Here is a 23,275-nt window from a genome sequence, read left to right as displayed (position 1 = left end):
TCTCCACTGTTTACCTTTTTCCACTGTGAAAACTTAATCCTACTCTGTTTCTTGTCTTTTATCCAACTTGCAATCCACAAAAGGGCATCACCTCCTATACCATAAATCTTTAGTTTTCTTAGAAGCCTCTCATGCAGGACTTTGTCGAATGCCTTCTGGAAATCCAAATACACCAAATCTACTGGTTCAGCTTTGTCCACATGTTTATTCACCCCTTCAAAAAAAATGGAGATTTGTGAGGCAAGACTTCCCTTGGGTAAATCCATGTTGGCTGTGTCCCATCAAACCATGTCTATCTAAATGTTTTGTGATCTTATTCTTTATAACAGTTTTCACGATTTTTCCCAGCACTGAAGTCAGGTTACCGGTCTACAGTTTCCCGGATCACCTTGGCCTTCTTCCAATCTTCAGGTACATCAGATGATTTTAATGATAGGTTACAAATTTTTACTAATAGTTCTGAAATTTCATTTTTTAGTTCTTTCAGAGCCCTGTATACCATCCTGTCCAGGTGATTTACTATTCTTCAGTTTGTCAATCAGGCCTATCACATCTTCCAGGTTCACTGTGATTTGGTTCAGTTGATCAGAATCATCACCCATGAAAACCTTCTTCAGAACGGGTATCTCTCCAACATCCTCTTCAGTAAACACTGAAGCAAAGAAATCGTTCAATCTTTCCATGATGGCCTTATCCTCTCTAAGTGCTCCTTTAACCCCTTCATCATCCCAACAGTCCAACCGACTCCCTTGCAGGCTTTCTGCTTTGGATATATTTTTTAAAGTTTTTATTGTGAATTTTTGCCTCTATGGCCAACTTCTTTTCAAAATTTTTCTTAGCCTGTCTTATCAATGTCTTACATTTAACTTGCCAATGTTTATGCTTTATCCTATTTTCTTCTGAAGGATCCTTCTTCCAATTTTTGAATGAAGATCTTTTGGCTAAAATAGCCTTTTTCACCTCACCTTTTAATCATGCCGGTAAATGTTTTGCCTTCCTTTCACCTTTCTTAATGCATGGAATACATCTGGTCTGTGCTTCTAGGATGGTATTTTTTAACGATGTCCACGCCTATTGCACACCTTTTACCTTTGTAGCTGCACCTTTCAATTTTTTTCTATTTTTCTCATTTTATCAAAGTTTCCCTTTTGAAAGTTTAGCACTAGAGCTGTGGATTTGCTTACTGTCCCCCTTTGATCATATTATGATCATTATTGCCAAACGGCCCCACCACCGTTACCTCTCTCACTAAATCCTATGCTCCACTGAGAATTACATCTAAAATTGTTCCCTCTCTCATCGTTCCTGAACCAATTGCTCCATAAAATTGTTTTTTATTCCATCCAGGAACATTATCTCTCTAGCGTGACCCGATGATACATTTACCCAGTCAATACTGGGTTAATTGAAATCTCCCATTATTACTGCACTACCAGTTTGGTTAGCTTCCCTAATTTCTCTTAGCATTTCACTGTCCGTCTCATCATCTTGGCCAGATGGACAGTAGTATACTCCTATCACTATTCTCTTCCCCAACACACAAGGGATTTCTACCCATAAAGATTGGATTGCACATTTAGTCTCATGCAGGATCTTTATCTTGTTGGACTCTATGCCATCCCGAACATAAAGCACCACTCTGCCACCAGGATGCTCCTCTCTGTCATTGCAATATAATTTGTACCCCAGTATAGCACTATCATAAGAATATAAGAACATAAGAATATGCCATACTGGGTCAGATCAAGGGTCCATCAAGCCCAGCATCCTGTTTCCAACAGTGGCCAATCCAGGTCATAAGAACCTGGCAAGTACCCAAAACCTAAGTCTATTCCATGTTACCGTTGCTAATGGCAGTGGCTATTCTCTCATTGTTTTCCTCCTTCCACCATGTCTCTGATATGCGATTAAGTCTATGTCATCATTCAATGCTATACACTCTAACTCTCCCATCTTACTTCTTAGACTTCTGGCATTAGCATACAAACATTTCAAAGTGTGTTTTTTGTTAGTATTAACATTCTGCTTTTCAGTTGTCAGGAATAAATTGGAATCTTTTAACTCAGATGAGTTTTTAATTACAGGCATTTGGACTACTTTTGTTATTAGTGGAACCTCTCTGTTGAGATCCCCTATCTCTAATGCTTCATTAGTATCCTTTGAAGATATCTCCCTATGAACCATGTGCTGCTGAGTGACTGTCGGCTTTCCCCTTTGTTCTAGTTTAAAAGCTGCTCTCTCTCCTTTTTAAAGGGTAGCGCCAGCAGTCTGGTTCCACCTTGGTTAAGCTGGAGCCCATCTCTTCGGAAGAGACTTCCCTTTCCTGCACCATCATCTCATCCACGCATTGAGACTTCGGAGCTCTGCCTGCCTCTGGGGCCCTGCGCATGGAACAGGGAGCATTTCAGAGAATGCTACCCTGGAGGTTCTGGATTTCAGCTTTCTACCTAAGAGCCTAAATTTGGCTTCCAGAACCTCCCTCCCACATTTTCCTATGTCGTTGGTGCCCACATGTACCACAACAGCCGGCTCCTCCCCAGCACTGTCTAAAATCCTATCTAGGTGACGCGTGAGGTCCGCCACCTTCCCACCAGGTAGGCATGTTTCCAGGCGATCCTCATGCCCATCGGTCACCCAGCTATCTACATTCCTAATAATCGAATCACCAACTATGACGGCCAATCTGACCCTTCCCTCCTTGGTAGAAGCCCTGTGAGATACATTCTCGGTGCGAGAGGACAATGCACCAACTGGAGAGCAGGTCCTTGCTACAGGATCATTTCCTGCTGCATCAAGTTGATGCTGTCTGTTCATGAGACCTTCCTCCTCCAAGGCAGCACCAGGGATGCCAGACTTGAGTTGGGGACTTGGCTACTATGTCCCTGAAGGTCTCATCTATATACCTCTCTGTCTGCCTCAGCTCCTCCAGGGTCTGCCAATCTAGCCTCCAGAGATCTGACTCGTTCTCTAAGATGCAGGAGCTCTTTGCATTGCATGCACACATACAACTTCTCACCGGTGGGTAAACAATCATCATGTGACAGTCGATTGAAAAGACTGGGAGCACCCCTCTTGTTGCTGGACTGCTGCCTTCATCTTAAATTTGTTCATAATTAAGTTTTAGGTTGCTATGGGTGCAGGATTGCATACAATTAGGTCCTTTAAATGTATTCATTTATCTGGTAGTACCTACAAGGGAATGATCAAACTTTGGATAAGGTTTGGGGAATTTCTGAGTTTAAGTTAAAAGGCTGAAGGAAAGGATAGTGAATTATCTACAAGCCAGTGGGTTGCTCAACCCGAGGCAGTGTGGATTCACCAGGAGAAAGTCATGTAACAAATCTGATTGATTTTTTTGACTGGATGACTAGAGAATTAGATCAGAGTAGAGCGTTCGATGTGATTTACTTGGATTTTAGTAAAGCTTTTGATACGGTCCCACATAGGAGACTCATGAACAAAATGAGAAGCTTGGGAGTAGGTGCCAAGGTAGTAGCGTGGATTGCAAACTGGTTGACTGACGGGATACATTGTGTAATGGTAAACGGAACCTACTCTGAAGAAAGGTGTTAAGTGGCGTGCCAGAGGAATCTGTTTTGGGACCGGTCCTGTTCAATATCTGTGAGTGACCTGGAGAAAGGGACAGAAGGTAAAGTTTGCCTCTCTGTGGATACTAAGATCTGCAACAGAGTGGACATGTCTGAAGGAGTAGAGAATGAAAAGTGATTTAAGAAAGCTTGAAGACTGTTCGAAGATTTGGCAGCTGGGATTCAATGGCAAGAAGTGCAGAGTCATGTATCTGGGATGAGGCAATCCAAAAGAGCTGTATATGACAGGGGGTGAAAGAATAATGCGCATGGACTAGAAGAGGGATCTTGGGGTGATAGTGTCTGATGATCTAAAGGCGGCAAAGCAATGTGACAAGGCAATAGCTAAAGCCAGAAGAATGCTGGGCTGCATAGAGAGAGGAATAACCAGTAAGAAAAAAAGAGAAGATAATGCCCTTGTACAGGTCCTTGGTGAGGCTTCACCTGGAGTACTGTGTTCAGTACTGGTGCCCGTATCTTAAAAAGAAAAAATACAGGATAGAGGTGGTCCAAAGAAGAGTGACCAAAATGGTGAGGGGTCAGCATCAGAATGAGGAGAGGCTGAAGGATCTATAATATGTACACCCTGGAAGAGAGGAGGTACAGGGGAGATATGATACAGACTTTCAGATACCTGAAAGGTTTTAATGATGCACAATCATCAGACCTTTTCCTTTGGAAAGATAGCAATAGAACTAGGGATCATGAAATCAAACTCCAGGGAGGATGACTCAGAACCAATGTCAGGAAATATTTCTACACAGAGAGGGTGATGAATGCCAGGAATGCCCTTCCGGAGGCGGTGGTGAAGACAAAAACAGTGAAGGAATTCACAGGGGCGTGGGATAAACACTGTGGATCCCTAAAGGCTAGAAGATGGATATAAAAAAAGGGTGCATGGAGGTAACTCTCTCTCCCCTTAGCACAAGATGCGAAAAATGGGGATTATCGCAGGGCACGCTAAGTTTACCGCACCACGCGATATTATTGATGCAAAGTGGTAAGTTACTACGTGGTGCAGTAATTGTAAAATTTCCATAAACATACCCTTTTTATTAACGTGGGCATTATCAATGCATTATTAACACTTTTTGATGAATCTAGGGGTTAGATTGTAAACCCTGTGGAGATAGGGAAAAACCTGCAGTACCTGAAGGTAATACGCTTTGAAGCAGAATATAAAAATCATTTAAATAAATAAATGTAATGGGTAATTCAGCCCTGCTTATCGATGGCTGAATAGAAATCTAAATAAATAAATGATAGAATGTGCCATTAGTTCCCTCAGTTGAAATACTGGTCCTAAACTGTTGTGCAAAATAAATAATGCCAAATAAATGTACACAGTTCTACTTACCTGCAAGGAAAACCCCAGTGACATTATATTCTTCTGACAACTTTAGATATTCCTAATAAAAATAAAACAGAAGTAACAGTTATATCAAACTGACAAATCTTGTGAGTGAGTCCTTTTCTTGTAGCATGCAAGTGCTCTTTTGCAATCTAGGGTATGGAGAGCTTTCTCCCCATCGTGAGTGTGAGGAAATGGGAAGAAAGTAGGGAGGACTATCGCATGGTTGATATGAAAAAACAATACTACTTTTGACAGAAATTTAGGATGGGTACGAAGTACCACTTTGTTATGGAAAAACTGTAGGTACGGAGGATAATGAACAAGCACCTGCAGTTCATTCACATGACGAGCAGAGTTGATCACAATTAGAAATACCACCTTTCATGTAAGGTATTTAAGAGAAGCAGATTCCATAGGTTTGAATCTTTTCCATTGAAAGGAGTATTTTTGGCTCTCAAATGGCTTCCCAGACAAGAGGACGATATCCTCTACTTGCACATGATCAACATCCGTCGTGTGAGACTGAGGAACTGTAGTGCAGGATGTAGGAGTAAGCCTTCCTCTTGAGGCAGTAGGCATGGGACGGTTCCCAGATGTATCAGGAAGGGAGACTACAGTTGCATGAAATATGCATACTAAGCTTGTCTCAGTCAAACAGGGGTGATAAGGAGCCTGCAAGCCTGATCCCAAAGAAGCTTCTGAACTGTCCATTCAATAAATGGTAACAGAAGAAAAGCATACATGAGGTCCTCCCCCAGTCTAGGAGAGCCGCATCTTGTATCATTCAATGGTCGCTTAGTAGAATGGAACAAAACTGATCTAGTTTTCTGGTTTTTTTTTCTGTTGCAAATAGGTCTATTGACAATTGCCCCCACAAAATGAATATATCAGCTATATCTTGTTTGAGCTCCCATTCGTAAAGGCTAAAAACTCTGAGGCAATCCGTGAATGTGTTTAACAGTCCTGAAAGGTACATGGTCTGTACTGTCGCACGGTGCTTGATTCTCGCTGCCATATGTGCAATGTTTCTTGGCCTAGTGCCCATGTGCCTAGTCCTTTCTATTTGTTCAGGAAGAACATGACTTCCTGAATCATAATGCTCTTCCCTCAAAGTGAGTGGTCAGTACAGTACAGCCCTCAGTTTGAGAAAGTCGATTGCAAAAGGCATTCTTCCGAGGACCAAGTGCCTTGAGATTTGAAGGCTTTGATGTGAGCACCCCAGTTGACTTTGGCATTATCAATTGGTAGGAAGGATGGCGGCAAGGAGCACTATCCGGAAGCACTTGAGGTTACAACCATGAGCCCTCATTCATCACGTCAAGTCTTATGGGTGTAGTCAGGGGCAGTGTAAGTTGGTTCCACTAAGAAAACAATCCCCACTGCAAACAATGAATGTATTAACAGGACTACATGTATTGCAGTCATATGCCTCAGGAACACCAAAACCTGGTGTGCTGTCAGATTTGTATAGATCGAAGACTGCGAGCAAGAGTCAGACGCATTGCTGTCTGAAGGTAGAAACTCTCTTTGAATGAAGAGTCTATCATGGCTCGAATAAACTGCAGACATTGAGTTGGAGTCAGAATGGATTTTTTTCCAGTTGATGAGGAAGCCAAGTAACTGAAGGGTCTTGACTGTGAATTTTTGGAGGCTGCACTGTGCGAGCATATGTTGATGCTGCCGCTAAAACTAGAGAGGGGGCAACAGATACTGATGGTAGGACCAATAAGAGCATTTGGTAAAGTAGAGCCTTTTATACGAGTAGAAGATTCATTTTAAAATGGGGTGTGGCTCTGTAGTAGTAAATATCGACTGGACTGTCACGTTCTCTTCCTTTATTTAGGAAAGTCTCTCGTAATTTTTCCCCTAAATAGGATATCCATTAGGTATGGTAAGTCTGCCAGTTTCTCATGGTCATCTTCTCGAATTCCACTAGCTCTGAGCAATGCCATGTATCTTGCTCCAATGGTGGTCAAGGATGTCTGGGTGGTGGTGTCAAGACTCAAATGGAAGAGAGATGCCTGACCATCTCCTCCAAGTCAAAGAGAGGTGGTGGGAAAGAACTGTTTGCTCAAATCTGAACATATAAATGGTTTTAGGTTTTGGTTACATTCATGGATATATTGAACCATATAAAATTGGTTCATAAGAACATAAGAAAATGCCATACTGGGTCAGACCAAGGGTCCATCAAGCCCAGCATCCTGTTTCCAACAGTGGCCAATCCAGGCCATAAGAACTTGGCAAGTACCCAAAAACTAAGTCTATTCCATGTAACCATTGCTAATGGCAGTGGCTATTCTCTAAGTGAACTTAATAGCAGGTAATGGACTTCTCCTCCAAGAACTTATCCAATCCTTTTTTAAACACAGCTATACTAACTGCACGAACCACATTCTCTGGCAACAAATTCCAGAGTTTAATTGTGCGTTGAGTAAAAAAGAACTTTCTCCGATTAGTTTTAAATGTGCCCCATGCTAACTTCATGGAGTGTCCCCTAGTCTTTCTACTATCCGAAAGAGTAAATAACCGATTCACATCTACCCGTTCTAGACCTCTCATGATTTTAAACACCTCTATCATATCCCCCCTCAGTCGTCTCTTCTCCAAGCTGAAAAGTCCTAACCTCTTTAGTCTTTCCTCATAGGGGAGTTGTTCCATTCCCCTTATCATTTTGGTAGCCCTTCTCTGTACCTTCTCCATCGCAATTATATCTTTTTTGAGATGCGGCGACCAGAATTGTACACAGTATTCAAGGTGCGGTCTCACCATGGAGCGATACAGAGGCATTATGACATTTTCCGTTTTATTCATCATTCCTTTTCTAATAATTCCCAACATTCTGTTTGCTTTTTTGACTGCCGCAGCACACTGAACCGACGATTTCAATGTGTTATCCACTATGACACCTAGATCTCTTTCTTGGGTTGTAGCACCTAATATGGAACCCAACATCGTGTAATTATAGCATGGGTTATTTTTCCCTATATGCATCACCTTGCACTTTTCCACATTAAATTTCATCTGCCATTTGGATGCCCAATTTTCCAGTCTCACAAGGTCTTCCTGCAATTTATCACAATCTGCTTGTGATTTAACTACTCTGAACAATTTTGTGTCATCTGCAAATTTGATTATCTCACTCGTCGTATTTCTTTCCAGATCATTTATAAATATATTGAACAGTAAGGGTCCCAATACAGATCCCTGAGGCACTCCACTGTCCACTCCCTTCCACTGAGAAAATTGCCCATTTAATCCTACTCTCTGTTTCCTGTCTTTTAGCCAGTTTGCAATCCACGAAAAGGACATCGCCACCTATCCCATGACTTTTTACTTTTCCTAGAAGCCTCTCATGAGGAACTTTGTCAAACGCCTTCTGAAAATCCAAGTATACTATATCTACCGGTTCACCTTTATCCACATGTTTATTAACTCCTTCAAAAAAGTGAAGCAGATTTGTGAGGCAAGACTTGCCCTGGGTAAAGCCATGCTGACTTTGTTCCATTAAACCATGTCTTTCTATATGTTCTGTGATTTTGATGTTTAGAACACTTTCCACTATTTTTCCTGGCACTGAAGTCAGGCTAAACCGGTCTGTAGTTTCCCGGATCGCCCCTGGAGCCCTTTTTAAATATTGGGGTTACATTTGCTATCCTCCAGTCTTCAGGTACAATGGATGATTTTAATGATAAGTTACAAATTTTTACTAATAGGTCTGAAATTTCATTTTTTAGTTCCTTCAGAACTCTGGGGTGTATACCATCCGGTCCAGGTGATTTACTACTCTTCAGTTTGTCAATCAGGCCTACCACATCTTCTAGGTTCACCGTGATTTGATTCAGTCCATCTGAATCATTACCCATGAAAACCTTCTCCATTACGGGTACCTCCCCAACATCCTCTTCAGTAAACACCGAAGCAAAGAAATCATTTAATCTTTCCGCGATGGCCTTATCTTCTCTAAGTGCCCCTTTAACCCCTCGATCATCTAACGGTCCAACTGACTCCCTCACAGGCTTTCAATATTGGTGTTGTGTTATTCTGGCAGTCAACATGGTGCCTTGGAAAACCTTCTTTCTGAAATAATCCAGTATCTGATGATCCTTGCTGGGCAGAGAGTTAGAATGAAGACAGGATGTTTTGGCTTTCTGAAGGGCTAAAGCCACAATCACTGACTGGTGTGGCAGCTATACCTCTCCATAGCCCCGGGGACATCATCTTCCTATACTTCAGCTCAAGCTTTTGAGCTACTGTTATTCCTGAGTAGGGTATTTCCCACATTTTGATCTGCGCCGCATTGAGCACAATATTGATAGATAGTGATGTGAGCTTGGATGAAATGTCCAGAATCTTTAATACTTCCATAATCTGGGCTCTCGGGTTGGAATTTTTGCAAATTTCTATTTTGAGCACCGTTCCCCATCATCTCCATAAATTTGGAGTATGTGGGGTCCTCCAAAGATGTATGCTTAGGTGGACCAGGTGGCGAGTCTGAGGGGACATACATCGAGCTTCTAGGGAACTCTCCAAATGAATATGTAGTGGATTTAGAGGCATACATGGACATTGGTGATGTGGAAGGATACAGTGGTTGATCCAGATATGACTGACGCAGAACTCTGTCCTCCAAAGTGACAGAATCCACCTGAAGAGGTGGAGTTCCAGGTATTAGACTGAATGCTGATGTCTATGTCACAGCCTGTACATGAATCGGAGGGAATGTAGGTATATAAGGCTGGTAGGGAAGAAATAGTTTTGCAGAAATTGAAGCAAAATACCCTCTGAATATATATGTGATTTGCTCCACCGAGGGTTGAAGCTATTGACCGGGCATCAGGGCTGGTACATCTTCCTCTGAAACTAGGGTGGGATCCCACTTCTCCACTGGTGATTGGTTCAAGACCAAAGGAACAATCAAACTGGTTCCAGAAACTGGGTGCGGAGCTGACAGACTGGCACAAATCTAATCAGTGTAGACGGGAAATGGAGAGTATTTCCTCGAGTGGCGCTCCTGACATGTACAATTGCATAGGTACAGCGGTCCACAGAATAACATGGGCATAGCATTCATGTGACAAGAGAAGGCAGTACTAGTATTCTCTGCATCCTCTCTACATGAGCGTAATTATAATGGCGCAAGGATGTGGAAAGAGGCAATAAGTGGCTTACTGGATCAGGCACCTCAGAAGAGTGGATGCATCCCAGAGGTTACGTCTCATGTGTCAGTGGAATAGGGTGTTCCAGTTCAGATTGCAAAGAAGAAGGCGTTATATCCTTGACTGGCATTGCACCATTCTTAAATGATATATGCATCACGGGCTGTTCCAGGTGCGTCAACACATTCTGCGCCAGGCTGATGCATGTGTCTGGCGCAGGTGCTGCGCCAGGCCGATGCATGCTGATGCATGTGTCTGGCGCCAGGTGCTCAAAGGCACCATGCTTTTTCAATGCCTCATGCGGTAGTGTCTTCAAGGTGCAATGCTTCAATGCCTTTGAGGCATCATAGAAACATAGAAACACAGAAATGACGGCAGAAGAAGACCAAACGGCCCATCCAATCTGCCCAGCAAGTTTCGCACTTTTTTTTTCTCATACTTCTGTTACTCCTAGCTCTTAGTAACCTTTTGGTTCTATTTCCCTTCCACTCCCACCATTAATGTAGAGAGCAGTGTTGGAACTGCATCTAAGTGAAATATCTAGCCTAATTAGTTAGGGGTAGTAACCGCTACAATAAGCAAGCTACACCCATGCTTATTTGTTTACCCAGACTATGTAATTCAGTCCTTGTTGGTTGTTGTCTGCATATAGATCCACTTTTCTTCATTCCCCCTGCCGCTGAAGTAGAGAGCTATGCAGGGAATGCATGCAGTATCAGTCTTTCTCCCCTGCCATTGAAGCAGAGAGCTATGCTAGATATGCATGAAGCATCAGTCTTTCTCCCCTGCCGTTGAAGCAGAGAGCTATGCTGGATATGCATTGAAAGTGAAGTATCAGGCTTATTTGGTTTGGGGTAGTAACCGCCGTAACAAGCAAGCTACTCCCTGCTTTGTGAATGCAAATCCTTTTTAACCACATTTCCTCTTGCCATTGAAGCTTAGAGCAATGTTGGAGTCTTAGATCAATGTTGGAGTCGCATTAACCGTGTGTATGTTTATTGAATAAGGGTATTATCTCCAGGTAGTAGCCGTCATTCCTGCGAGCCACCCACTCTTCATTCACATCCCCTAGACTTTATGGATCCACAGTGTTTATCCCATGCCCCTTTGAAGTCCTTCACAGTTCTGGTCTTCACCACTTCCTCCGGAAGAGCATTCCAGGCATTCACCACCCTCTCCGTGAAGAAATACTTCTTGACATTGGTTCTGATTCTTCCTCCCTAGAGCTTCAAATCGTGACCCCTAATTCTGCTGATTTTTTTCCCGATGGAAAAGGTTTGTCATTGTCTTTGGATCATTAAAACCTTTCAAGTACTGAAAGTCTGTATCATATTACCTCTGCTCCTCCTTTCCTCCAGGGTGTACATATTTAGATTCTTCAATCTCTCCTCATAAGTCATTCGATGAAGACCCTCCACCTTTTTGGACGCCCTTCTCTGGACCGCCTCCATCTTGTCTCTGTCTCTTTGGCGATATGGTCTCCAGAACTGAACATAGTACTCCAGGTGAGGCCTCACCAAGGACCTGTACAAGGGGATAATCACTTCCCTTTTCTTACTCGATATTCCTCTCTCTATGCAGCCCAGCATTCTTCTAGCTTTAACTATCGCCTTGTCACATTGTTTCGCCGACTTCAGATCATTAGTCACTATACCCCAAGGTCTCTCTCCTGCTCCATGCACATCAGCCTTTCTCCCCCCATCAAATACAGTTCATTCGGATTTCTACTCCCCAAATGCATGACTCTGCACGTCTTGGCATTGAATCTCAGCTGCCATATCAGCTGAGATTCTCTGGTAGTCATGTATCCCCACTTGCGATGCGTCATCTTCCATGCCTTCTATGCAACTCTGGGCAGCACTACTGCCATCAAGGTTTTCTTGTTCTATGGAGAACATTGAAGCATCAAGTTGCTTGTGCCGCTTTGTTGCACCCGTCTACTCCACAGACTGCCTGCAATTCAGCATCGATTCTTGTCAGTTCTCCCAGTCGTGCTCCCCTTGGTGGGATGATTGAGACGCCTTGGAAGAAGTGTGACTTCTACTACTACCCAGGGAACCCAATGAAACGCAGCTCTAGCAGAAGGATTTACTCCAGCTCCTGACCAGACGCAGGCCAGTGATCTTGGCCATTCTGGAGCGCTGTGCACATGAGGACATCTTACCACAGGCCTGTTAGTTGGGTTGTTCATGGTCGGCTCCCAAACACATGTAGCATCTATCATGTTTGTTTATAAGGAACATGATTTGGCTACAGGCACATGTCCTGAAACCACTAACAGTGCATTTGTCAGACATGGTCTGAGAAGAATTCCAGAAGTTTCCCTGAGAGAATCTACAATTTTCTGTTCTCTGGTGGTATACCTTCTTTTATTTATTTATTTATTTATTTTTACAGCACTGAAAAATGCTGTTTGGGGTAGTTGTAAGCAGCCTAAAAAAGGATTTGGCAACATTGAGTAAAATTTTGAAAAAGTTGAAAAGAGGCAGATGAACTGTCTGTGGATAGCTCGAACAAAAACAGAGTGAAGAGGATCCTGAGGCAATGCCCTACACATTCAGTGGAGCTCAAAGCTTGTTTAGCTTGGACAGACAAGTCTGTTTGGTGCTGCCAGATGATGTCACCCACAGATCATGGCTAATTGAAGCTGCTTAGCGATGGAAAACAGGGTGGCAGGGCAGAGATAGACAGGGGAGAACAGGATGGGACTAAAAGAAACAATGGTGGGAGCAGGACTGGGAGGAGGGAGAGGGAGAGAGACTGGTGAGGACCAGGTTGGAGGACTAAGAAACAGAAAGACTAATGCGAACCGGATAGGAGTGAGAGGAAAGAGAGAGACTGCTGGGATGATGAGGTCCTCATTGGGCCCTCCTCTCAAAAACATGAGGATGTTTGGTATGGTCTATTCTGATTCCATGGCTCTTCGCACGTGAAAGTTTGGCCAACCCTGACTTATTACTTTTACATAAACTGATTTGCTCAGGAATCTTTACAAAGAAAACCAGGAAAAAGTTGGGGCTGCAGATTATGCGTATCCTGGCTTGTGTATCTATGCACTCACTAGCAGGCCACACTATTTTTATGCAGCATCATGCACGATGCATATCAGTTCTTCATTATGCAGCATCATGCACGATGCATATCAGTTCTTCATTTTCCATATCTGACTTTTCTTACCAACACTGTTCTATATGCTTTTGTCCTATAAACAATATTGAGGCCTTTACAAGTAAATCTCAAACACAGAAGTCCATGTGATGCCAAATAGGTTGACAAAGACACCAGGTGAGAAAAATTCTTATCTCCTCCAGCTCCATGGGTCAGAATAACGCTGTACGTTTCGCGCTGTTTTCTAGCTGGAACACAACAGGTAGCATCGATGTGTTTATTTCCAAATGGGATTTGAACTTTCACCTAAAAATAAAAAAAAAGTTTAGAATCTCACTTTTAATGTGAAGCAAATTAATCATAAATGTTTTAGCTATGAAAACATAGATTTAAGAATCAATAAAATACAATGAGAAATCAATGAAAATACAGTTTTGTAACTGCACCCGATTTCCTCCCTTTCTGTAAATTAATGCTGTAGTGTATAGACCAGAGCTTTCCAAACTGTGCGTCGCGACACGTTAGTGTGTCGCCTGCTGTGTGCGGGCGTGTCGCGCGAGCCCGGTCAACTCCCACGCGAGTTTGGGGTTTTTTTCCTAGCGATTCCCTTTTTTTTTTCAGTTCGTGGGTTGCTTATTATTATTGGGCGATTTTTGCCGTCAATCGCATTTTTTTGGGGGCTTGGTGGGTGGGACTTGAGCCCAGCTGTCCCTGTCATTGGCTGCTGCTGCTGCCGCCGATGAGGCCTGGCCACGAGGAGCTCTGACCGCAAGCAACAGTGTCTGGTGATCCTGGAAGGTTTTACGCACCACGGCAGGCTTGAACCCTGAAGGGAGTGAAGCACGTAACTGGCAACCATCAAAAAGAAGAGGTACATGAGTGTGGGGGCCTGACATGTGCTGGGGGGGGAGAGAGATGAGTGTGTGTGGGACAGGCAATTTGTTTTATTATTGTTACTCAAATTATAACAATAACATTAATCTTGGAATATTATATATTTTTAATATAACTGAAAGGTTTTCATGAGATAGGTTGTTTCGTGAAACATTTTATGTATGTATTTAAGGAAGCATACATAAATGGTCGAAATAGGTTTTCATTCGTTTAACCTTTAACCTCTGGTTTGCTAGTAGACCTGAATTACTGTGTCATGAAATTATGTTTATCTAAAAAGTGTGTCACCAACATGAAACGTTTGAAAAGCTCTGCACTAATACATTTAAAGGACGTTAATTAGACACATTCCTACTCCCATAGCAACCTAAAACTTAACTAGGAACTGAACAAATCTGAGATGAAGGCAGCAAGAGGGGGGCTTCCCAGTCTTTTGCATCGAGTGCCACATGTATGATATATTTTTTTTGTATTTAAAGCTTTTATTGGCAGATTTGCGTGTCAATAAGAACAGTATACATAACTATTGCCAACATTTTCTGAATATTTAAAACAATCATTTCCCTCCCCTCTTCCCCCACCCCCCTCATACCAAACATGTTGCTACAGCACATAGTATATCAGAAGTGATATCAATATTATTTTCAATTGCCCATTGATTACTTTAAGTACACTGTGTTATCAATACAGAGACTACAATCATAAGGTTATGGAAAGGCTATTAGTAGATAACGCATGTGCCGTGAGTGTAAGTGTCAATATCATGACAGAAGATAGTGCCTAAAGAAAGCACTTGCAGCTAAACATGACGACAGCAATATCAATCAAAATATGGGAAGGAACTCATGAGAACTCAGCGTCGTTAGGCATCAGGGTCTGGCACCAAGACTTGAAAGGAGCCCAAACAGCTTGGTAATTGGATAAGCGATTATGACGTATGGCTGTGATATCTTCCAGTTCTCGCATTTTATGTAAACAGCTTAGAAGTAGTTTCATTTATTTATTTATTTGTTGACTTTTATATACCGCCATTCGTCGGAACATCCTGCCGGTTTACAGTGTAACAAATTAACAAGAGAGTGAAATACAATAAACAGGTTTTCATGCGTGGTAGGTTGGGACTTTTCCAATTACATGCCAAGGCTATACGAACGGTTATGGTTATCTGTTGACATAGCCGTTGTGTATTTAGCCCTTCCATGGGCCTCCCCAACAACGCAGCTATTGGATCGAGGAAGACATCACTTCCTAAAATTTGGCTAACCCAGTCAGTCAACTGTTTCCATTAAAGGGAGTATCACTGGGCAAGCCCACCATATGTGAAGGTAAGTTCCCTCTTGTCCGCATTGCCGCCAATATTTATTCTCCGAGGTAGGATACATCCGATGCAGGCGAGTAGGAACATAGTGCCACTGGTATGGAATCTTTATGCAGTGCTCCTGCAGATGGGCTGATATAGAACTTTTATGAGTGCGAAGAAACAAGTCTTCCCAGACCTCCAAGCCTAGTGTAACGTTTAACTCCTTTTCCCAAGCATTCATATATTCCAGCTTAGTAGATTGTGGGCCCTGTAGCAGCTTATACAATTTAGAGATTGCCCCTTTCATACCTTGTGCACACATACAATATGTTTCAAACAGAGATTTAGTGGTATTCAAACTCAAGGAAGATATCACCACTCTTAAAAAATGAGCTAACTGGGCATACTCCAGAACATAAGAAAATGCCATACTGGGTCAGACCAAGGGTCCATCAAGCCCAGTATCCTGTTTCCAACAGTGGCCAATCCAGGCCATAAGAACCTGGCAAGTACCCGAAAACTAAGTCTATTCCATGTTACCGTTGCTAATGGCAGTGGCTGGCTATTCTCTAAGTGAACTTAATAGCAGGTAATGGACTTCTCCTCCAAGAACTTATCCAATCCTTTTTTAAACACAGCTATACTAACTGCACTAACCACATCCTCTGGCAACAAATTCCAGAGTTTAATTGTGCGTTGAGTAAAAAAGAACTTTCTCCGATTAGTTTTAAATGTGCCCCATGCTAACTTCATGGAGTGCCCCCTAGTCTTTCTACTATCCGAAAGAGTAAATAACCGATTCACATCTACCCGTTCTAGACCTCTCATGATTTTAAACACCTCTATCATATCCCCCCTCAGTCGTCTCTTCTCCAAGCTGAAAAGTCCTAACCTCTTTAGTCTTTCCTCATAGGGGAGTTGTTCCATTCCCCTTATCATTTTGAAAGGAAACAGGAGCTGTGGTTTGCTGTTCCATTAAAGATGGAAAGGGTATTACCTGCCCCCGCTGCACCAGACACCCCATGGTCATCAGGCCCAAACTTTTCCATGTTGAGAATGCCTTTTTGGGTAAGCCCACTGGGAAGTGGAGATTATGGAAAAAAGAAGAAAGGTGATGATATGGTGTATTCCCCACCAGTCTTGTTTTCCACCGTGACCAGACTCTCAGAGTGGTATGGAGTGAGAGAGGGAGAAAATGAATAGGTCTCCATATACCCACACACCCATGCTTCCCCCCCTGACCCGCTACGCCACTGCCCTCCCTCCACCAACTCTTATATACTATTTGTTAAATTACCTTACCCCCTCCTCTCCTAAGGATTTAAGTGACCCCTCCGTCACTTAAATCATGTCAGTATGACTTTACTGTATTATTGTATTACTGTATTACAGTTAAAACAGTTACTGTTACCATGTAACATAAAACTTATAATGTAATATACTGTAATATAGTTAAAACACTTACTGTTACCATGTTATAATGTAATTTAGTTTCAGTTTTAATCTACCATGTTACAATGTAAAATAGGGCGGCCCGCCCTATCTCCAAGTTTCCTGTAAACCGATGTGATATTTCGATCGAACGTCGGTATATAAAAAATAAATAAATAAATAAATAAAATAAATAAATATTGTCCGGGGCTGCCAAGATATCAATGTTAAAGACATATCACCTAGAATCTTTTGTTCAATGAGTTGCCAGGGGGTGGGTTGTGAGCGTTGGTTATGTATATTTAAGATTTCCTTTAATTGAGCAGCTGTGTAGTACCATCCCAAATTGGGGACACCCATCCCACCACATTCTTTTGATCAAAAAAGAACAGTCCGGGCTATCCGCGGTGGCTTCTTTTTCCAGATGAAGTCAAAAAATTTTTTCTGAGCTTTCCTCAACATACCAGGAGAGAGATAGATGGGTAGAGTTATAAATAGATATAGCAGTCGAGGGAGTATGTTCATTTTAACTATGGCTACTCAACTGAGCCAAGAGTGTGCGTCGCCATACCCTCGCAGAAGGTCCGCATCTATGGCCCTGAGTAGTGGGGTGTAGTTCAGGTGGAACAGCTGATCCACATCAGCATTTAAATATACTCCCAGATACTTAAAGGGCTTAGTTGTCCACTTAAATGGGAGCATAGCCTGTATCGATTTTGCTTCAAAATCCGGCACATTTAGATTGAGAATTTCTAACTTCTCAAAGATCACCTTGAACCCAGATACAGAGCTAAAGGACTTTATGGCCTCCAACACTGCAGGCAGAGACATCTGTGTTTGGGTTAGAGTAAAAAGTATGTCATCGGCAAAAATAGTCATTTTATATTGGAATGCACCCAATTGCACCCCACATATATTTGCCGCCCCTCTAACTTTAGAAGTAAATGGTTCGAGGAAAAGAGGAAAAGAGCAAATAACAATGGGGAGATGGGGCATCCTTGTCCAATTCCTCGAGCAATGTCAAAACTCGCGCCATATCCTCAGTTAACCTTAACCTGAGCCATGGGGTGGTTATATAATTGCTGCAACCATTTCAAAAAGTGTTCTCCAAACCCCATTTTAGTGAGAGCACTGAATAGGAAAGGCCAGTGGACCATGTCGAAGGCTTTTTCGGTGTCAACTGACAGTAGAACGCTTGGGATAGATTCTCTCCTGACCCACCAGATGAGGTCTATGGTCCTACGCACATTATCGGATGCGGATCTTCCTGGGATAAACTCCACTTGATCATGATGCACTAGCTCGGCAATAAGTTATTAAGGCGCTCCGCAAGTATGCGTGCCAGTAATTTAAGGTCTAGATTAATTAAAGATATTGGGTGGTAGGATCCACACAAGGTGGGGTCCTTCCCTGGCTTAGCAATAACCGAAATGCCTGCAGTGTTGGAGTGAGGTCCTAGGCACTCATCATTTCTTAAATAATTAAATGCCTCCGTTAGTGGGGGTACCAAGGTTGTTGAGAATGTTTTATAATATTTGCTGGACAATCCGTCAAGGCCCGGGGCTTTTCCCGATTTAAGATTTTTTATAGCTTGGTATACCTCAACTGTGGTTATGGGGCTAAGAGCTGCCGTTGCAGTTCTGTTAGGGAGGGGACTTGAACAGAGTCTAGATAGTGATTTATATCCTTTAGTGAGATATCTTTTCTGGCGCGATACAAATCGTTATAAAATTTAGTAAAACATTGACTAATTTCTGCAGTTTGCATCACTATTTCCCCCTGGTTGTTTTTTTATCTTAGCTATGCTGTTTCGTAATTGTGTGCCTTTGAGACGCCGAGCCAAGAGGCATCCCGCCTTGTTGCCCCCTTCGAAATACATCTGTTTAGTGATATTTAAGGCGTGCGCAATTTGGTGATTATCTAGCGTGTTCTTTGAGCTAAGCTGAGCTGCTGAGACAGCCGGTCCGTTGGGTTTGACATGCGCTGTCGAGATAGAATCCGGATTTCCTGCATAAGCTGGGTTCGTTTTTCCCCTTTTATCCGTTTGCAATAAGTGGCCCGAGATATCAATTCCCCCCTTATAAAAGCCTTGGAACAGTCCCATATGATAGCAGGGGAGGAGTCTAGTTTGTTCTGATTCTGAAAAAATTCCAACAGGGAATGTTCAACTCGTTTGTTATATGAGGCATCCTCCAGCAGGCTTTCATTCAAGTGCCGGTATTGTGTGCCTTGCGAATGTCTGTGATAGAGACATCCATCCAGATAGGAGCGTGATCAGACCATGTTGTCGCTTCTATCTCCACGCGTTTAATGTTATTTTGTATACCCCTGTCCACTAGAAAGTAGTCAATAAGCGTGTATGTGGAATGGGCATGAGAGTAGAAGGTATATTGACGGGAACTCGGGTACCGCTGACGCCACACATCGACTAGACTCCAGTCGTCCATTAGGCGGGAGAGTAAACGCCTTGCATCTTTTACAGTAATGGTTCCTGTATGGGCTTTAACGTCAAGTTGAAATCATCACCCAAGATCATGTGGTGGCCCGCAAACGAAGACAGCCGGCGCTCCAGTTGCTGTAGGAAAAGCATCTGCTCAACATTGGGGGCATAAATGTTTACTATAGTGAACACCTCCATCCCAACACGGATCGTAAGTATGAGTAGGTGTCCCCCAGGATCAGCATAGTGATGCAGAACTTCATGCACACTTGTAGATGATAACAAGATTGCTACGCCTGTGTATTTAGTGTCCACTGTGCTAGATGCAAAATACTGCATTGGGAAATTCTTATGTTTGAGCAGCCTTTCATGCCTAGACTGCAACTGTGTCTCCTGCAATAGCGCAATATCAATGTGAAGAGTGCGTAGTTCTTGGAATAAAAGCTGACGCTTTCGATATGTTTGGAGTCCCTTTACATTCAGTGATAACAACTTACCCATTAGTCAGCACATATGTTACATAACTACATCCATTTCCATAAGCCTCATAAGGGGCACGTCTATAAGAAACAAGGTTATTAAGAAATAACCTTAATAATGTTTGGTAACATTTCCCAGAATTACCCATAAAGGGCCATATGTCTGCCTGACCTCCCTGACAGAATAGCAACCCCTTGGGGGCAGGGGTGGATTGGCCTATCGGGGGGATCTGGCATCCCCCGGTGGGCCAGTCGCTCCAGTCACGTGGTCTGCAGTGCTTAATTGTGCGTTGAGTGAAAAAGATTTTTCTCTCACTATCAGGGACTGGGGATCCCCACCAGTCTTGCAGCAGATGTAGAGAGAAGCTCAGAGCTCTGCAGAGGGCCAATGGGAAGGAAACAGGTGGGGCCGGAGAAGAGAAACATGAGATTAGAGGTCCACAGGATGGAAGTGGGTAGAAATGTTGCCACCCCAGGAACAGGTCTAAAGTGCCTATTGGAAAATCCAGGCATTGACTAAGACCCCAAAAGTAAAAAAATAATCTGAAATCAGAGACAAAGAGTTATTTTCTAAAAATTACTATGGTATTAGATTTGGAGCTATACAATCTTAAAAAAATGTCTTTGAGCACAAGAAACATTTTTGAAAAACGTTTGTTTTGGTTTGTTTGGGGGTTTTTTTGGGAGGGGGGGGGATGAGAATTCCCCCAGACCCCTAGTTAACCTGCTATCTTAAGAACATACGGGCCAATCCTGTATCGTGCGGTAGGAAGAGCTGCGTTAGTGCCTACGGCACCCGCGGTTACCGCCCGCACAGAGCAGCTCACCTACCGCGCGATCCTGAAGCCTAATTATATGTAAATGTAAGCCGCGTCCGAAAAGCCTTAGTCCCGCGCAACCCAGGATACTGGATAGAGCGCCTATACAGGATCCTGGGTGCGCGGGCCCTAAGGCTTCACGCCACGCTGGTATCTGTCATTCAAATGTCATTTGAAATGACAGATACCAGGAAGCAACGGCGGCGACAGCGCAGAAGCAACGGCGAAAGGACTTTTCAGTGTCCCCCCTCCTCTCGGAGCAGGGCGCGAAAAGCTGCCTTGCTCCGGGAGGAAGGGGGACACTGACAGCGACGAAGCTTTCCCCCCAGCCCGGACACCGGCGAAGCCAGAAGACAGCGGCGGAGAAACGGCGAAACGACTGTCAGTGTCCCCCCTCCTCTCGGAGCAGGGCGCGAAAAGCCGCCTTGCTCCGGGAGGAGGGGGGGACACTGACAGCGGCAAAACTTTCCCCCAGCCCGGACACCGGCAAAACTTACAATTTGCAGCCATGAGCCACGAGCAGGAACGCGAAGATCTGGCTCCGATAGCTCCTCCCGACAAGATGGCCGCCTGCACGGGGAAAGAGTACAATTGGCCGCTCAAGACGTGATGTCGTGACGTCACGTCTTCAGCGGCAATTGCACGCTTTCCCGTGCAGGCGGCCATCTTGTCGGGAGGAGCTAAGGCAGGCCAGATCGTGTTCGTGCTCGTGGCTGCAAAAAAGTAAGTTTTTTGCCGGTGTCCGGGCTGGGGGAAAGTTTTGCCGCTGTCAGTGTCCCCCCTCCTCCCGGAGCAAGGCGGCTTTTCCGCCCTGCTCCGAGAGGAGGGGGGACATTGACAGTCGTTTCGCCGTTTCTCCATCGCTGCTTGTGCGCTGTCAGTGTCCCCCCCTCCTCCCGGAGCAAGGTGGCTTTTCGCGCCCTGCTCCGAGAGGAGGGGGGACACTGACAGTCGTTTCGCCGTTTTCTCCGCCGCTATCTTCTGGCTTCGCCGGTGTCCGGCTGGGGGAAAGCTTCGCCGCTGTCAGTGTCCCCCCTCCTCCCGGAGCAAGGCGCTTTTCGCGCCCTGCTCCGGGAGGGGGGAGAAGAGACAAGCGGCGAAACAACTTACTTGCACGGGGGAAGCGGTCTCCGTGGCAGCCCCAGTCCTCTCCCCTCCTCCCGAAGCCAAAAAAAAAAAAAAAAGCTTTTTTTTTGGCTTCGGGAGCAGGGGAGAGGACTGGGGCTGCCACGGAGACCGGCACCCATGATCGCGGCCGGGCAGGTGAGCGGGGGCTGGGGGAAAGCTTGCCACCTACCCTGACCCCTGCCTCTACCGCCTGGGTCAGGGTAGGCGGTAAGTTTGCAGGTTAAACGCGCGACAAAGCGGCAGGGAAAGGTAGCGTTAGTCGGGGCGCGGGTTACGGGATGCTAGGGGAATAGCTAATTCGCTCGTTTGCATGCAATATCGCGCTAATTCGCTCGTTTGCATGCAATATACATGCCGCGGGCGGAAGGGGTTACCCGGGGAATTTAGGACGCGGTAGGAGTAGGTTAAAGGGGATTCGGGATCGCAGGAAGGGCTAACGCGGCCGGAACGTGAGTTAAAAGCGGCTTAGGAGCAGGGTAAACGCAGCCGCACTTTACAGGATTGGCCCGATAAGAAGTTGCCATGCTGGGACAGACCAAGGGTCCATCAAGGCCAGCATCCTGTTTCCAACAGTGGCCAAAAACCAGGCCACAAGAACCTGGCAATTACCCAAACACTAAGAAGAACCCATGCTACTGATGCAATTAATAGCAGTGGCTATTCCCTAAGTATAATTGATTAATAGCCATTAATGGACTTCTCTTAACTATGATGCTTAGCCAGTTTTACTAATAAAGCGATGATAAACCTTCCTTTTTTACTATAAATTCTCCTAGACCTCAAACCTGCCTTTTTATATTTCTATCCTCCAAATATAAAATCTTAAATCCGTATGGTGATGGTGGGGAGTATAAAATAAAACGGAGAAAGACCGAGTTATCATTAATAGAAACCAGATTTCTCCCCAAACCCGCTGCTAGAGCAGTTTGGCTTGATAGTCTGCACAGGACGCAGCTCAAATAATTAGTTTTCAGCATCTCCAATCCCTGAATGAATCTAATAAAATAAACTCAGAAAGAGAAACGCGCATGCAATGTTGTGACAGATGTTGCTATGAGATTCCGAAAGTGAAACCGGAATGAGGAGCACGAGTAACCACCTCATTCATGGGCGTTGCAAGAATGGGTTTTTAAGAAGACAGGAACGTTTTCCCAGCAAGGCAACTTTTTTGGGGGGAGTTACAAATCTCAGCGAGGGAATGCTCCTGGTATGTGAGAGGGGAGGGGGATTCATACCTCCGAGAAATTATCCATTTCCAGCAGTGAATTCATTGCTAAGCATCAAGGCAGCAAGCAGACGGCTTCAGGGCGCGCGCGCCGCGGAGAGTCACGCGCGCGCCACAAGGGCAGCAGTTCGGGGAGGGGCGGTGCTCGCGAGCCGTAGCGCCGCCCGCGTGGAATATGGAAATCGCCTTACGCGCGTCCAGATTTACTAAGGCGACTAAGTTGGGGGAAACAAGAGTGCGAAAGTAACATGCCGGGGCTTAAAGGGGAGGTCAAGGAGGTAAGGAAAGCTGACTCCTCTGTTCAAAGACTCCGCCATATGTGGTGACCTGCAGGGAAGGGCAGCGCGTGCCG

The 23,275-nt window shown here is 44.3% G+C and overlaps 1 protein-coding gene across 1 annotated transcript in view; it reads right to left on the bottom strand.

The window, feature by feature from the left end:
* Positions 1–23,060, bottom strand: part of TEX30 (testis expressed 30) — a 44,741-nt gene extending 21,681 nt beyond the window's left edge. Inside the window, exons 1-3 of the mRNA XM_029604539.1 lie at positions 22,934–23,060; positions 13,278–13,514; positions 4,945–4,996 (exon numbers count right to left, since the gene is read on the bottom strand). Coding sequence (XP_029460399.1) covers positions 4,945–4,996; positions 13,278–13,514; positions 22,934–22,969 — 325 coding nt within the window. The 5' untranslated portion in view covers positions 22,970–23,060. The remainder of the gene's footprint in view (positions 1–4,944; positions 4,997–13,277; positions 13,515–22,933) is intronic.
* Positions 23,061–23,275: the final 215 nt, after the last annotated feature.

Source organism: Rhinatrema bivittatum, chromosome 5, assembly GCF_901001135.1.
Source record: "Rhinatrema bivittatum chromosome 5, aRhiBiv1.1, whole genome shotgun sequence".
Classification (NCBI taxonomy): Eukaryota; Metazoa; Chordata; class Amphibia; order Gymnophiona; family Rhinatrematidae; genus Rhinatrema; species Rhinatrema bivittatum.
Note: the sequence above shows the minus strand (reverse complement) of the source record. Positions and strands in the feature narration are given on the sequence as shown.